At 40.6% G+C, this 14,924-nt stretch overlaps 1 protein-coding gene across 1 annotated transcript in view; it reads right to left on the reverse strand.

Annotated features, from left to right (window-relative positions):
* LOC109475756 (contactin-5-like) overlaps window positions 1-13,277 on the reverse strand; it is a 30,712-nt gene extending 17,435 nt beyond the window's left edge. The window contains exon 1 of the mRNA XM_019776517.1: window positions 13,268-13,277. Coding sequence (XP_019632076.1) covers window positions 13,268-13,277 — 10 coding nt within the window. The remainder of the gene's footprint in view (window positions 1-13,267) is intronic.
* Between the last annotated feature and the right edge of the window lie 1,647 nt (window positions 13,278-14,924).

Genomic DNA, 14,924 nt, shown 5'->3' on the forward strand with positions numbered 1-14,924 from the left:
GGCTGGATCGTGTTTCGGGGCATATGTGCTTTGCGGGCCGATAAGGAATCAGCCGCCACCCGCTTGTACTCTGGCTTTCCAGGGTAGTGTTTGCCAGGAGTTGTAATCGCCAGGTTTCTAAAATTCTATCGTACACTGCGACATCGTATCCAACGGGTGGCTCACAACTTGTGCTCCTACTAAGGTCCTAGCACCTTCTCCAACTCCTTGGGCTTCGTTTCCACAACGTGAAAGTCTAGCGAACCGAGCTTTCTTTCCGCTATCCGCCGTTCCCCGAGCCCCGGCCCCTGCGCTTTCCACAAGGGTCCGCCATCTTGGATCGCGTCACGTGACTATTGGGTAAGCGTGGCTGGCTGTTCAATTTTCCTCCCCCTGGAGGTAGCTGCTTGCTAACAAAGCTGTTTTGCGTGCCAGGGAGTGAGTACGAAAGGTCATTGACCTGCTATTTCCCGGAAGTGATCGGCGCGTGGAAAACTGGCCAAAAAAAGCTGGACATTTGCGTCTTTTTACGACCGACAGAGGTATATTTCTGCATTACTTGATCTTGGACAAGATTCTAGGCCAAAACTATGGGAAAACTACACATGAAAAGGAAGAAAAAACAACATTTTTGGGAGGTTTACCACCCGAACTTTCAATCTACGGGCGGCATACGCCTTGCGTTGCTGCATTCGCTGGCGAGGGCCCAGAATAGTCGGTGTCATTAAAATTACACTAAAAAATTCACAAAAAATCTATTTTGATATATATGAACAAAAGCTCCCGTGTTTTGATTAAAACTACCATTATGCACATCTGACCAAAATATTAGCCGTGGAAATTGAGTCGTTAGCCAGGGAAATTAATGTTTTGTAGAAATGGGCGTGGCCTATAACTATTGATTACGTCATCATGACGTCATAAAAATTTGCATAAATTATCATCTTGCAATCAGGTACTTGGAGAAAAAAAATCAAGATCCATACTTAAGTCTAAGTACTATTTTTGATACCTCCCCAAAATTCACCAGCAGTGCCCTGTGGCTACCTTAAGTTTAACTGCTTGTAAGTCCAATTTCTTCAAGCTGTGTTATATAGTATGAGAACAGTTTTCAAGGATTCGGTTCTGACCAGCAAACGAAGAGGGTATTTTTCGGAGGGGAAAATCTCACTTTCCTTAGAAAAATGAGCCATTTCCTAGAAGAGCGAGCTCCTGAGGTGCTGATGGGATGTTAGCCAAGATACATGATGCCATTATCTTTACACAGACTGCATCAATATGGTCCAACCTGGGGCAGGCATGCTTTTCTCACTGTGGCCTGCAATATGTCATGTCGTGTGTGAACCTTTATGCACTTTAGGTAGGGCAAAACTTATGGTAAACATCTTTTTTCAAACCTCTGTAATTTTTCTCTTCTTGTTCTACTATCTTTGTCCTAAAGATTGTACAAGTAATACATTCTAGGCTGTCCCTCAGTTAGTGGATACCACTTAGGACAGACCTCTGGAAAATAAATAAATTCTTGTAACTTCCTATATATTTGTACAAGCTTCAATTCAATTCTTGCAGTGGCCATCTCTGTTGGAATATACACTCCACCATGTCCTACATCATCTTTCTTCGATTTTCATCCACTTAGTATTTCAAAACTGGCCTAAGGCCATGTTCCACGTAGACAAGCATTTTCCAGAATTGACCCTTGTATAAAATTTCACTCATTCCACTTACCCTACCTACACCATGACTAACAGCATTTGATGTACAATAACAAATATTATTACCAATCTTCATGCCTTCTTAAAGTACTGCATATTTCTATGCTACATTCATACATTTTTCAGACCGAAAAATCAGATCATCAAAGGGGTAACCTTATTTGGGACTTGCTGTTGTTGCTTGAGGCCCTTTCTATTAAGATGATTGATGGACCAAAGCCATTATTATGCCAGGGATCATTTATCTTCATTTCCTTCCAGATGATGTTTTAGCTGATTAGAGTTTTGCATCTGATACTGGCAAAAGATATTCAAGAAGATCTATTTGCCCAGGAATCAATACAGGGCTGGTAGATGTGCCATGATGATTTTATGGTTAACTGGCCATGTGCATGGCAGAGTATGAAGAACAATTCCTGTACTAACCTGGGCTTGACTCTCATTAGCATGGCAGTTTCAAGACTACAGGATTTATTATTTTATATTGGAAGTGTAAGGTTTCTTTCATACCCCTACGGATTACCTTGACCACTCATTATAATTTGAAATAATTTGAAATAACATTCTAGTACTAAAAGAATAGAAACAAGACACATTAATATCTACTAGATTTTATATTCAATAAGACTTTATTGTTTTCCCTGGGCCTGTAGCATACCTTAGTTACAAACCCAGGACCAGCTAGAATAACATTACAGGTACATGTATTCGCATATACATACCAATGAAGTACATGTAGCTACAGCTAGCATGTAGAGCTATAATGCCACCTCAAACCACCGTAAGACTCTTTATTGAATAGCTTAGTGTCAAGTGACTGGTTGCAAGTTCACTTGGTGGTTCCAAGCTCCCCATGTATCTGATTAACTATGTGGACTGTTCAGTTCACATGAAGTTAACCTCCAGATATAGCTTTCTCTGAGGACCATTGAATATGTTGAATAATGTATGATACTGCACACCATAAACAGAGCATTAGGCAAGAGCTTTTTGCACCTGCACTAGGCCAATAAAAGCTCAGCAGGTGGACAAGCCAGAAGGGTATAGCATTGCAGTTTATATCAGGAATATAATGGCCTAGCAATTGTCATTCAAAACTCACTATCTATATAACACCTGAGGTAGCATGTAACCATTATTGATTTTCTTGGACCTGCAAAATCCTTCCACCTACAATTGTGGTTGAGACGCTGTGCATTCGAGGATTATGGTTCAAATTCAATAATTCAGATCAGCCCAGCAAAAAAAGCCCAGAGGCAACACCAAAGCAGTCTTGCTTGGGTCATGCACGTGTTGAACCCTTTGAATGTGGTATGAATGCACCTTTACCTTTACCACACCCACTATCTCTCCAGTAAGTTACCAATGGCTCCAGGCTGCTGACATACTGTACATACTTTCTCCGTGTGATCATGGCTCCCTACACTGACATTTAGGCCAGGCTTTCAACGCCACAACTGTTGAAGATAAACAGACGCCTGGGCTGAAGAAATGGCGGCTGAGTGTAAGACGTTTCCCTCAGACAATTTTCCTACCATTTCGGTGGTAAGAATGTAGCAAAACCAAAGGGTAACAACGGGATTAAAACATGGTTATTGCTCATTGATGAACATATCTGTGAGGATTACAGTGAAAAGGCAGACAAGAAAGTATTTTTCACTACAGCATGAATTTAAACATTTTATTACTCCTTCAGACAATTTCATGTTTGGTAACAGTCGCTAACAAAAAGACATCTATTTGATACTGTGAGCAAAAATATTCAGTCATTTTGTTCAACTGAGAAATGACTATACTCTCACAGAACTTCTATTACTAGTTAAACCCTACTAATAACTATAATTAAATGGTTCTTGCTGGACGTCCCTTGAGGACATATCTTACCAACTCTCTAATAAAGGATAACATTTCTCTGCCTTCCTTACTAACAGGCATTCCATACACCCACTGCCCACCATGATTACACAGTGGCAGTAGAGCTATACCTCAAGGAATATCCCCAATTCCCAGTGCAACAGGCCAGGAATGCCTAATCTAGACCCACATCAACACAACAAAGGGAGAAGCTGAACTTCAGACAACTTGGCTCTGATCCATCTAACAAACTCTTGACCCTTTCTTCTTTGTGGGCACCCTTTTTGATCTTGCACACTGTTAGACTGTCAACTGAGGTGGTGTACAATTAAAATATAGACATCAATCACAAGGCATAAAGGTTGTTTTCCCAAGCCACTCTCTTACTTAGTTTAAGTGACATAATTTGGAATATCCTTTCTAGCAGCTAGCTATTTAACATTCACAATCCACACCATAGATTTTTTACATTTTCCCCAATTATTCAACAAAACTTAAATGGACATTTCAATGAATGCTGATGGTTTTCAAAACCGGACATTAATTTCTCTTCGTGATAAAATCAACTTGGAGCATTACACCAGTATTTATACTTAAACATGGCTTTGGCTGTGTTGAACATGAACAAATGTATACCAACACGCTTTCCAGACAAATGGTAACACATGCCAGTTCCCTGGCTAGTTTTACTGCAACTGCAAACACAGCGAGATGGGGAACAAATATTGAAGATCACACCATTGGGTAAATACAACTGGTTTACAGAGGCATGCAAGTACATCAGAAGCCTACATAGGGGGACAGAGGTTAGTCTGTAGAATAATCTTTTAGATGGCCAAACAAAATATTTTCCAGTCTTTTCCAAATGACTATCAGTTACAGTGTTCCTGTTCGAGTTAATTAAACCCCCTATTTCTTGTCTATCAAATCCATACAAGTTACAGTGTATTTGTATGTTCTAACGCCCACGTGGATTAGTCATGGATGTGTTGAAAATCAATTAACATGTCTTCATTAGGGTACATTTTCAGTGTTCTTGCAAGTATGTGAAGCATGTGACAATATATCTGAACATCCTACATGCATGTTACAATTGACTTTCTGCTAAATTCTTTTGCTATAGTATCCTGTGTTATCAAAGACAGGAACAGTCTAGTGGTTCTCACAAAAAAATGTCCATCATATTTGGTCTCAGTGAAAACCTTTCTACCTTCAAAACGGTCTATGTACGATTCTTTCCTTGTTGAGTGATGTAGCTCACCTGATATTTTATCCCAAACAATCCTGCATTTCCAGACAGGCCTGACTAAAGCTTGTAGATTATGTTTCACGCCCACTGGCTGCTCACGGTCAAAGGTCACCATAAGAACTCTTAATGTCAGGGCGATAGAAATGCCGTGTTTACCATACATTTTCTCACCACCACACATACAACATACAGATACCGGTTATAATTTACTAAAACGGGACAAACAGTTGCTATACCGACAAGTGTTTCAATTCATCAAGCCTGAACTACAGTCAGCTCCTTTCACACTACACTACAGAGTAGAGCCTTCTCAATTGTTTTGTTCAGAGGAAACCAAGGACTTCCTCTTTCTTCCAATGCCTTGACTCAGCTTGAGTGAAACACTTCCTAGACTGTCTGCAATTACAGAACTCTATCATGGCGCCTCTCTGGCATGCAACTCAGGTTCACTGCCAACCGTTTTGCCAGGCAACTTACCGTGTTTTCATCGACCTGGGGTCGTTCCTTAACTCCTTCAAGATTGGAGTCTAGCTTTTACATCAACTTAAGTCAAAGCCCACTCAAAAGAAGGTAGACTTTATGCAACTCTTTACAAGATAACTCAGTTATGCTCTTTTTTTTCAACACAACATATAAATTGTGATGTCAACATTTTGTGCTGTTATTTTAAGACAGGGATATACAAATTTCTATAGAAGACGATGACTCAAAATTCTAGACACTCCCTGTCATCGTGTTTTCTTCTTTTCTTTCGTTGGTACAAGGACCATCTGCACTGGGTCACGAGCGCCATTCAGAGAGGTCAGAGGGCACCAAGGCAGACAAAAGGCAAGCTAGACTTTGAACCCGACGGGTTCTTTTGTTGACACAACCAACATTCACTTTGTTTTCACAGATGGACATGCCTGGCTGTGTAGGTGTTTGTGCAGACCTACAGGAGGTAGGTGAAAAGTGAAACATGAAGGAGCAGGTACAGTATACAAAATACTGGTGGCTGACTACTTGTGGTGATGAGTCTTCCACATCAGCTATATGTACATCCTTCAAGGTGTTTGCTTGTGGTGGATAAACAGGCCAAACATTGCCTTAACTTTAAAGGCACATTCAGTAAAGCAAAGAATAATATATTTTAGGTTCAAAATACCCACCTGAAAGCTGCAATTTCTAGAAAACAATTTTGAGATTGCAGAAAAAAATACTAGCCAAAAAGAGCCCAGGCTCGATATTGTGAGCAACATGTTGCACATGTTGCAACATATATATTAAGTACTCTAAGTCCTGAAAATACCAAGATAACATTTCTTGTGTGGTAAAAACATGCCCTTGGTACCATGGTGAAATACATCAGTCACTTTGAAGGACATTGTGGATACAATTACACTGCACCAAGAAGGTGAAAACAGTCTGCCACATCCTGCTCTTCAGACGAAACAAACCTCGCCTATCTAATCAAACAAGACAGCGGAGATATAAAACAGACAGTGATCTAAAGCTGAATCAGCTCAAAAACCATGCCAGTTAATTGCCCTTGAGTCACAACACAAACACACAATCTGGCCATGAAAGCTGATCCTTTATCTAGACACAGTCCGAGAATAATACTGTATACCCCAAAGCTAGTCTTAACATTCAGATGACACAAGATTTTGATTTCAGGAAAAATATTAACCTCTACATATAGACATGTGGCTTTCGTTAAAAAAAATTGTGTGGGTGGCAAACCAAAGTGTACCTACCTGTTTCATGTTTCAAGATAGGCCTATCACTGGGTAAACATTTTCCTGAGCAGACACAGTAGAGAAAATACACCTACAGAGCCAAGCTTATCCCGCTATGATAAGAAAGTTAAAATCTGTCTATACCACTGGTCGGACGCTTTATCTCATGAAGTGAATTAGCCACATGAAAGCAAGGTGCAAAAACAGTTTAATTTTTTTCAAACATTACACTTATTGTTTAAGTTAATCCTTTAAAAACCCATGTTTTAACCAGCTCCCGTCAAGAACAGAACCTTCATGGCAGTGGTAAAAGTCGACCTATTGTAATGTCATGTTTGCTTTGCAGACATATTACCATTATCATATGACTATATACATTAAGACTAAAAAAAACTCAAGACTTGGAAGCTGAATAACTGTCCTATTTAGCCAACCATTACTGAAAGTAAAACAATCATGGTCAAATTCTATGTCAAAAACTGGACAGAGATGTCTTTAGAAATCTGATCAGGAAAGTTAGGGGACTATCGTGCAATTGACCAGAAATCTCAAGGTGCTGATTAAATCGTAATGTATCGACTGCACCATTTGTATTCTAGGCACGTACCTTCTTTATCATATAAAATTTGATAAAACAGGATTACAATCTAGACTCATAATTGATAGGTCTTTTCTCTCACGCCGGCAATCTAACATGATTCGGCCTCTATATGTACACAACAGCTGAATGCCATTCCAAAACATTCCAAGGATCCAAGCTTTAGGCACAAAGTGGGATAACACTTTTGATTTTTCAAATTCTCAGACTGATTATAATCAACTAAACTGAATGATGTTGCAACAAAACAAGGAGTAACATAGAAAATACAACCCAAGTTATTTCGTTTGTAATTTTTCACTTTTGTTTCATAACTGACTTAGCTACTTATTACACTACATCACTGTGCGTTCATGGCCATCTTTTCATTGCTGATAACAGCATCCATATTTTCTCAACCCAGAGACCAAGCTTAGAATTCCGTGGGGCCTTGAAGTACAGCCAAAAGATCAGCAGAAATACCAGAGTTAGCATGTTAATACTCCCGCTCCAAGGCAGGAAATTCTTCAGTTCAGCTGATTTACACTTAGCACCAGGGATAAACCGACCTAACTATATTTTTCATCCTCGCTCGAAGACAAACATGACGTTTCAGCTAGCAGTTGAAACCATAAAAATAAGTCAAGTATCCTGTTCTCCTTCAGGGTGAAGCAAACACGAGGGAAATTCAGTGATATTTTTAGGGTTTGGCATTTGAAGACAAGGCAAGAAAGTGGTCATTGGATATGGGGCATTAAGTCTTAGGCATTACCCATATCATACCCAATGGAAGCTTCCATACCATAATTCCACTCTACTTGCATGCTACATTACCAAAGAACATTTTAGTTATCTACATATTACTCTAAAGACATTTGAAAATCTATTTAGCTTACAATTCAATGCCGAGTGCAATCCTCTGTAGATTTGGAGATGACTCAACACTTAATCTCTTCATCTTATAAAAGCTATTTCTGTTCGATGACACGACCTATAGGGTGTCCAAGACTTCAAAGTGGGGCTATAAGCTGCCTGAAATGAGCTGTAAAATGAAGGGAGACCAGCTCAACTGGAATCACCCTTATTGGGCTGTGTGATCACCCGTCATCATTCAGGATTTCCCTATTTTTCAACCTTGGTAGTGACTGGTAATAATTCCTATGCATCTACCAGCAAAGTTTTTATTAGCCCTAGTAGGACAAAAGCGTCCTATAATATAAAAGATTCTTGAAAAAAAGGTGTGCAGCTAAAAAAACATGGATAACATGCATTTTAGATCAATCATGTCTAAGCCATTTGACAAGGCCACCTTTTTCGTTGCGAATCCGATATCAAGTTCAGAACATCCTGCCAATTTAATGGGCCATTTTATAACACTGTGCTATTCTGAAAACCCTAATCTAATAGGGACGAGGAAGCTAAAAGGCATAAATGGATTCTCAATAGGCCTTCATTTCTAAATTGCTGGAGCAGTGATGATAACCTTCAATTAAGACCTACAAACCAGGGATTTTCTGAACCAATTTTATCTTCAAAACCTAATTCTGTGGATTTGATTTGTGTGCGTTGTTTCTTTCATGTGTTTATACCAGATAGATCACCCATCAAAATAATACTAATGTCAAGACAAAACTTGCAGGTTTCTTAGTTCTGCATTTCCAGTTGCATGTCATACTAAATTTATTCCCAATCTTGGAAAAAGTGACTCAATCTATCCCTATCAACCTCAGCAGCTAAGGCTGCCTACATATACCAACACCTTTGAAGAAATATCCTGGGAGATATTTTGAAATATGGAAATGCTTTCTCCAGTCGGTGGCAAGCCAGAATGCTTTCCTCTAGCACAGTAGCACCTCAAATGAACCTGTTTCTCCCAATGCACAGCTTCCTACCAGCTATCAAATATAATGTCTTTTCCTGCAGAGTAGCGCACACTCTCTGTGAGGGCTCTCAGCAGAGCCATCAAAACAACTGCCTCCCACTCCCAGAACACACATGGTAAGAAGATCCTCCACACTGTTTGTCCATGGGGGCTTCAGGATTTTCCCTCCCAAACTCTACAGGTTTACCTTTCAACCGCGAAAACTATGCAGGGAGGAACCTAAGCTGCTAGCCAAGTATTGTAATCGTATGTCACAGCCAGAAGAATTTCTTCCCATCCCAATGTACCGCTGAAGAATTTGGGACATGAAAAATACAAATGTATTTATGACTCTGATGTATGATACACTTGGCAACTAGAAAACTGTGCATGATGATAACTGTCTATTTCTATACAGCAGTTCACCTCAGACCAACCTTTGATAAGATCTGGTCATTAAATATCCCATCTCAAAAGCTTCCCTACATTAGGGAAGCAAATTACATGATGATGAACATAGATTCCAACATGCACCAGCCAAAATTAGGCTGGTTTAGATTGCTGGAGCTAGAAACAAGTCAAACCCTTTAATCAAATTGGATCAAGGGCTTGCTACAATCTGATAAATTCTTGTAATAAAATAATTTCATTTCGTCAAGGTTGTTTGGACAAAATGAACCATTACAACCTCACTCCAGTCCTGACCCAACCATTTTATGTATCTCTGCTGCATACCAACCGTCCAACATGCTTCAAGTTCATTGTTTCCCCAATGCACCATGAATCTAAAACCATCCTAAAACTCATGCTACAAAAATAGACCCATTTCCTTCCCAGTTTCTGCCTTGGAGTTTGTAATGATCGCCGTTAATACCCATGAGTCATTATCCAAATTCAAATGTGAGCAACTACCGAAGTGAAAGTAAAATACTGTGCTTTGGTTCCCCTTAGGCATTACCAATAGGAGCATGCAATCAATCACAAGATATGAATCTATGATTTGAGATCAGGATGGCTCTATTTTTATAACTCAGTTATGCCACATATGATCCATCAATCAATGTGAAATAATTTCTGCATCCTACATTTCAACACTTCTCCCCATGGAATGTAAATGTTAGTCTATCACAGGTCACCAAGGGCAGCAACGAAACAATTTCAAACCCAACGATAGTTAACAAGGGGGCATACAAAATTACACTGTATTCCCTGACGCATTCATAGCTGTAAACTGCACAATCTTAATTCTTCAGCTGGTGTTGCTAACGTGGCAATTGAAAGCGTCTCGACACAGCTGTGTTTAAATATAGACCCACACTACAAGTAGGTTGAGTAATCTGCATTGGTCAAAGTCCAAAGAACTATGACCTCATCAAACTACTTTGCACAGTCCATGTATGCAGGTGGGATTCAAAGTCATTTAACAGGCAAGTCCGACATTTAAATTTTAAAAGACTTACAAGACTGCATCATTTTTTTCTCCATCCACAAAGAGCAAAAAGTACATCACAAAGTGATAACGTACACTACCACTTGTACCAGTATCCATGTAGAAAACAGAATTGTTTTGTGAAACTTCTTTTACGAAAATGTAGTTTATTGAGAAAGAACAGTATGGATATCTAAAAGCTTGCATCTAGAAAGGTTTCCATACAAACTAATTTGAAAGCAATGCTGTCTTTTCAACAACAACCTAGAGCACTGTTTGACACATAGCAGTTTGCCCTTAAATATTTGATGTTAGAATAAAAGACCATAAATTTATACTAGGTGTTTGTCTCAAATATCCCTAAGGATTTGGGGGGAAGTAAAGTACAAATTTGCACACCTATAATTGGCATATTACCTGGCTATAAACTTTGCTACAAATACAGAATGCCTTATTAGAAAAGCAAATGAAAATAGCATTGGATTCTGCTTCATGTAATGCACAGGATATAGATTGTTGACAAATCATGAGCAAAAAATATCACACCCAGGTGGAAAAATGTGTCTATCTCCACTGGTATTTTCATGGGAACAGTTCCTCTTTTGGGGGAAAATAAATCTGTCTAATTCAATGGCCCTAGCGGGAAATAACAACAGCAATTGTCTAGAATTTTCTAAGCTCTTAAATTGATGGCAGCAGCAATTAAACATCTGTGTACTCCCTCATTTTCGACACCTGAGATGGGAAATTAGTGAAAATAAGTAGAATTGGTGAGGTATTGGGGTGTAACGTCCTGAGGGGGCAACATGGATGAGACAGGGTTTTGTTTTCGCTTTGTCATGACCCCTCCCCTGTTGTTCACAAATGAACGTAAAATACAGGGGAGGGCAACTCGAGAGGAAGCCATTTTCCTGTTCCGTTGTTGTCTGAAAATCGTGAAAATGCATAATTCACATCAAAATTAACATCCTGTATGTTACCCATCAATTAAAAAGGCATGTCTGTGGAACTTTCTGTGGAACTTCAACAGATTTAAGCTGAGTTTTCCTACAAAACAAGATGAAGCGTCGGTGTGTGTAGTATTTGCCGCCATCGCGACATTTCACCTCAAAATCCAGACCGTAGCAAATGCTTTGGCACTTTCACGCAGATTTCAGCAGCCGAACTAGCGTGACACATTAGTATGAATCCCATAAATGGTAAATCTTGTAGTTTCTGAGGGAAAGGGCACTGCGAAAGAAGCCAATGTGCCATAATATCGACATGTTTTGGGGGCTTGATAAAAAAAGTGTGTTGCAAAAAAAAATGGCGGCCGCCCAACGTAGTGCACGTTGTCCTACCTGGCGTTGTGCACAGGTGCAGGGCGTCCGAGCTAAAATGTGCACCATTCCGACTTATTTGTCCCTGGAACTGGCTCAGAATAATCGTAAAGGAACCCTATCTAACACATGGCACGACACATGAAGACAAATTATGCGTGCATAGCCTCTGGGAGAGATAATTTCGGCACAACAAAGGCGGCCCACCGCCGCGCCACGTCCCGTCTTGTTCACTCCAACCTCAAGCCTTACCTGCAGAAATCCCGACCGCACTAATCGTCGCCAAACCGCCGCAATTATCTTCAGATCCATCTTTGCTTGATACAGCTGCTTCGACAAATGTGTGTGGATTATTCCTGGTGGGGATATGTCGCTCTGGTCGGGTGAATTTACCGTTAGGAGTGAAGAACAAGCACGGTTCACAGGCGCATCCTTCCGGGTCTGTTGCAGGGTGAAGATCCGGCGTCCCAGCCGCGCCACAACGAGGCTCCGCCAGTTCAAATCGGCGGCGGCGATGAGATCACTTCCGGTTTCGCCTTATTTGGACCGACGCCTCCTTATTTGGTCATGGAGGCGCCAAACTGGGCGAAATTCGACACGTGTTAGGTGCGAATCGCGCTGCATGGTGTTATTATAGGGCACAATGAGAAGGGAAATTGAGAACAGCTACAAACAATCAGAAACCCAGACAAGTTGAAAGACAAACTTCGCGCCTTTGGGCACAGTATGGCTGCATTTGACCTTGCAAGCCGAGGAGCCGGGAAAGGAAAAACAATATCAGCAGAGATTGGCTATGATCCACCATTTCATAAACTACGTAGATGGAAGCAAACGGATTTTAAACCTGATGAAAGTTAGACATCCCAGCAATGAGGTGTACTTTATAAACTACACACTTTTCCTTATTAATTTCGTGCTGTAACAACTTTTTCTGAATATGTTACAGATTTTCTTAGACGCAATGCTAGCAAAACAGGATGCAGTTTTTAACTTATGCGCGATGGCAAAAATCACTAAGTCTTGCAAGGCTGTTATTAATTGTAAATATTTCTGGACATATCTCCATTACAACAAACATTACCAGTATAATGTCGTTGTCTGTACGATGACACTAGGGACGAGACAGACAAACAGTCATCACTTTGTACGGACCGGTGTCCTACTCCATGAGTAATCTACCATCCTTTATAGGATCATACCTGAGAATTGATCATCATTTCCCGCCAAATCGTTGACTCACTGGCCTGTGCGACTGACAACTTTCTGGTACGATGACGTTTGATTTGCCCTCGAGACATTTATACAAGAACCAAATGGACAAGCTGAAATATCATTACGTTCCACGAGAATGCGCTGGGCCAATATTGTTGTCTTTTTATCTTATTACATGATATCGTAACCTATTTTTGTATGAAATATTAAACACGAGCCTCCATATATTTGTTATATACAGCTTCTATCTGCTACCAATGTTGCCTAATTACACAAGAAAGGAAAAATGAACGTAGGCCATATTATCGGTCTTTGAAGATAGATGGAACATTGTGATTTTGTTAGCATACTTACCGCTGGTCATGTGGTATTGGCAACAAAGCCTTTGATAAAATGAAAAATGAATTTATTGAAAGGCACACATTGAAGAAAATGAAAAAGAGAACGGGATTTTGCGACTGAATAGAAAGCTTATAGAAAATCCTAGCTTTATCATAGGATTTCATCTCAGTGCTATGTCAGCCGTTTTCGTGAGTACAAAGCCTGCTAACAATGGAGAGAGACGAGCATTGAATATTGGCGGGAAGATAACATCGGTTTGCATCACCCGTTGGACAGGTAACTTTGGGCGGGAAACGGGAGGTGACGTAGTGTTATTAGCGCGCCCACGCCTGTTTTATCCTCGGGCTATTGTTTCTCACCTATCCTTCCGCACGGATTCTCTCTTTGTCTGGGTAAACTATCGTCTGGAACCGCTGAGGAAATGGGAAGATGTACCACGAAACCACAGAACAGGTGGTGTCGGTGTCACCTGGTCGTTCTAGTACCTTCTAAAGTCTCGAGAGTGTGAGGAAATCTAACTTATATGGCTAGAAATTTTGCTCGCGGTGTTCGACAGTGTGACTGCAAAACTAAAGCGGTACTGAGTCAGAAACTTCCCCAACGCTCTGGGTCGTCTTTCTAATGTTCCCAAAATACATGTACATCGTTTGTACACGAAGACGTTATATTTTGTACACACACATGTACACTGTTAACGTTTGCCATGATGATCATGATGTATGACAAAACTTCGCAGTGTGACTGCAAATTGAGTCAGAAACTTCCCCAACGCTTTCTATTATAAATGTTCCCAAAATACACCGTTTGCATACGAAGACGTTACATTTTGTACACACACATGTGCAATGTTTGTCCGCTAGATCTTTTAATTCCAAGCACGGGACCATGGTGGGACTTCTAAGGCCTTTACGGCAATGAATGTATGACGAATCGAAACTTGGCTTGATCAGAAACAGGAACCCATTTCTAGGTCGTCATAGACCCTCTTCATCCCTTGCGAGACATTACTAGTTGTAAAACAGTCTTTCTATTACACGTTCACAATAATGTCGAGACTAACACTTTCACAACAAAACTTCTCCCTGCCTGGTGTTTTAATTACTTTAAATTTGCTGTCTTTGTGCCTTTTAATTACATGGCTACCTTAATTACTCGTGTCTACAATTTGTACCCGGCACCTGGCCGTGACATGTGTCCTTAAGACACCGACTAGTGACGGATGTAGGTACTGCATTTTACTGGTTTCCACCCGCCAGTACAAAAGGGATGCACAGGAATGGTCCTCTTATTGTGCCGTTCAGAGACCAATGAAAGTACAGCGGCTTCCATCCACCGTTCACAGTCAGGCTGCACTTGACCGCGACATGATTCTCGGATAGCTCGAGCTCCGCCCAGTGACATTTGACACTACTGCAGCCAATTGCTTACGTCCAATTTACACAATCAAACTCAAAAGTACCTCAGCAATAGCCTCTACCAGGCTTGGGAAGGCGGCTGGAAAGAGTAGAAATCGGCCAAATAGAGGGATAACCATGCCAGGGGATCGGAGTTTGTCCATTGAGAGAACATTTTGCCGCACCCCAATCTCTCAACGGACAAACTCCCTTGGCATGCTTATCTCTCTATTTGGCCACGTGATTTGGCCGATTTCTACTCTTTCCAGCCGCCT

Source organism: Branchiostoma belcheri, unplaced genomic scaffold (genome assembly GCF_001625305.1).
Source record: "Branchiostoma belcheri isolate BF01 breed outbred unplaced genomic scaffold, Haploidv18h27 scaffold35, whole genome shotgun sequence".
Classification (NCBI taxonomy): Eukaryota; Metazoa; Chordata; class Leptocardii; order Amphioxiformes; family Branchiostomatidae; genus Branchiostoma; species Branchiostoma belcheri.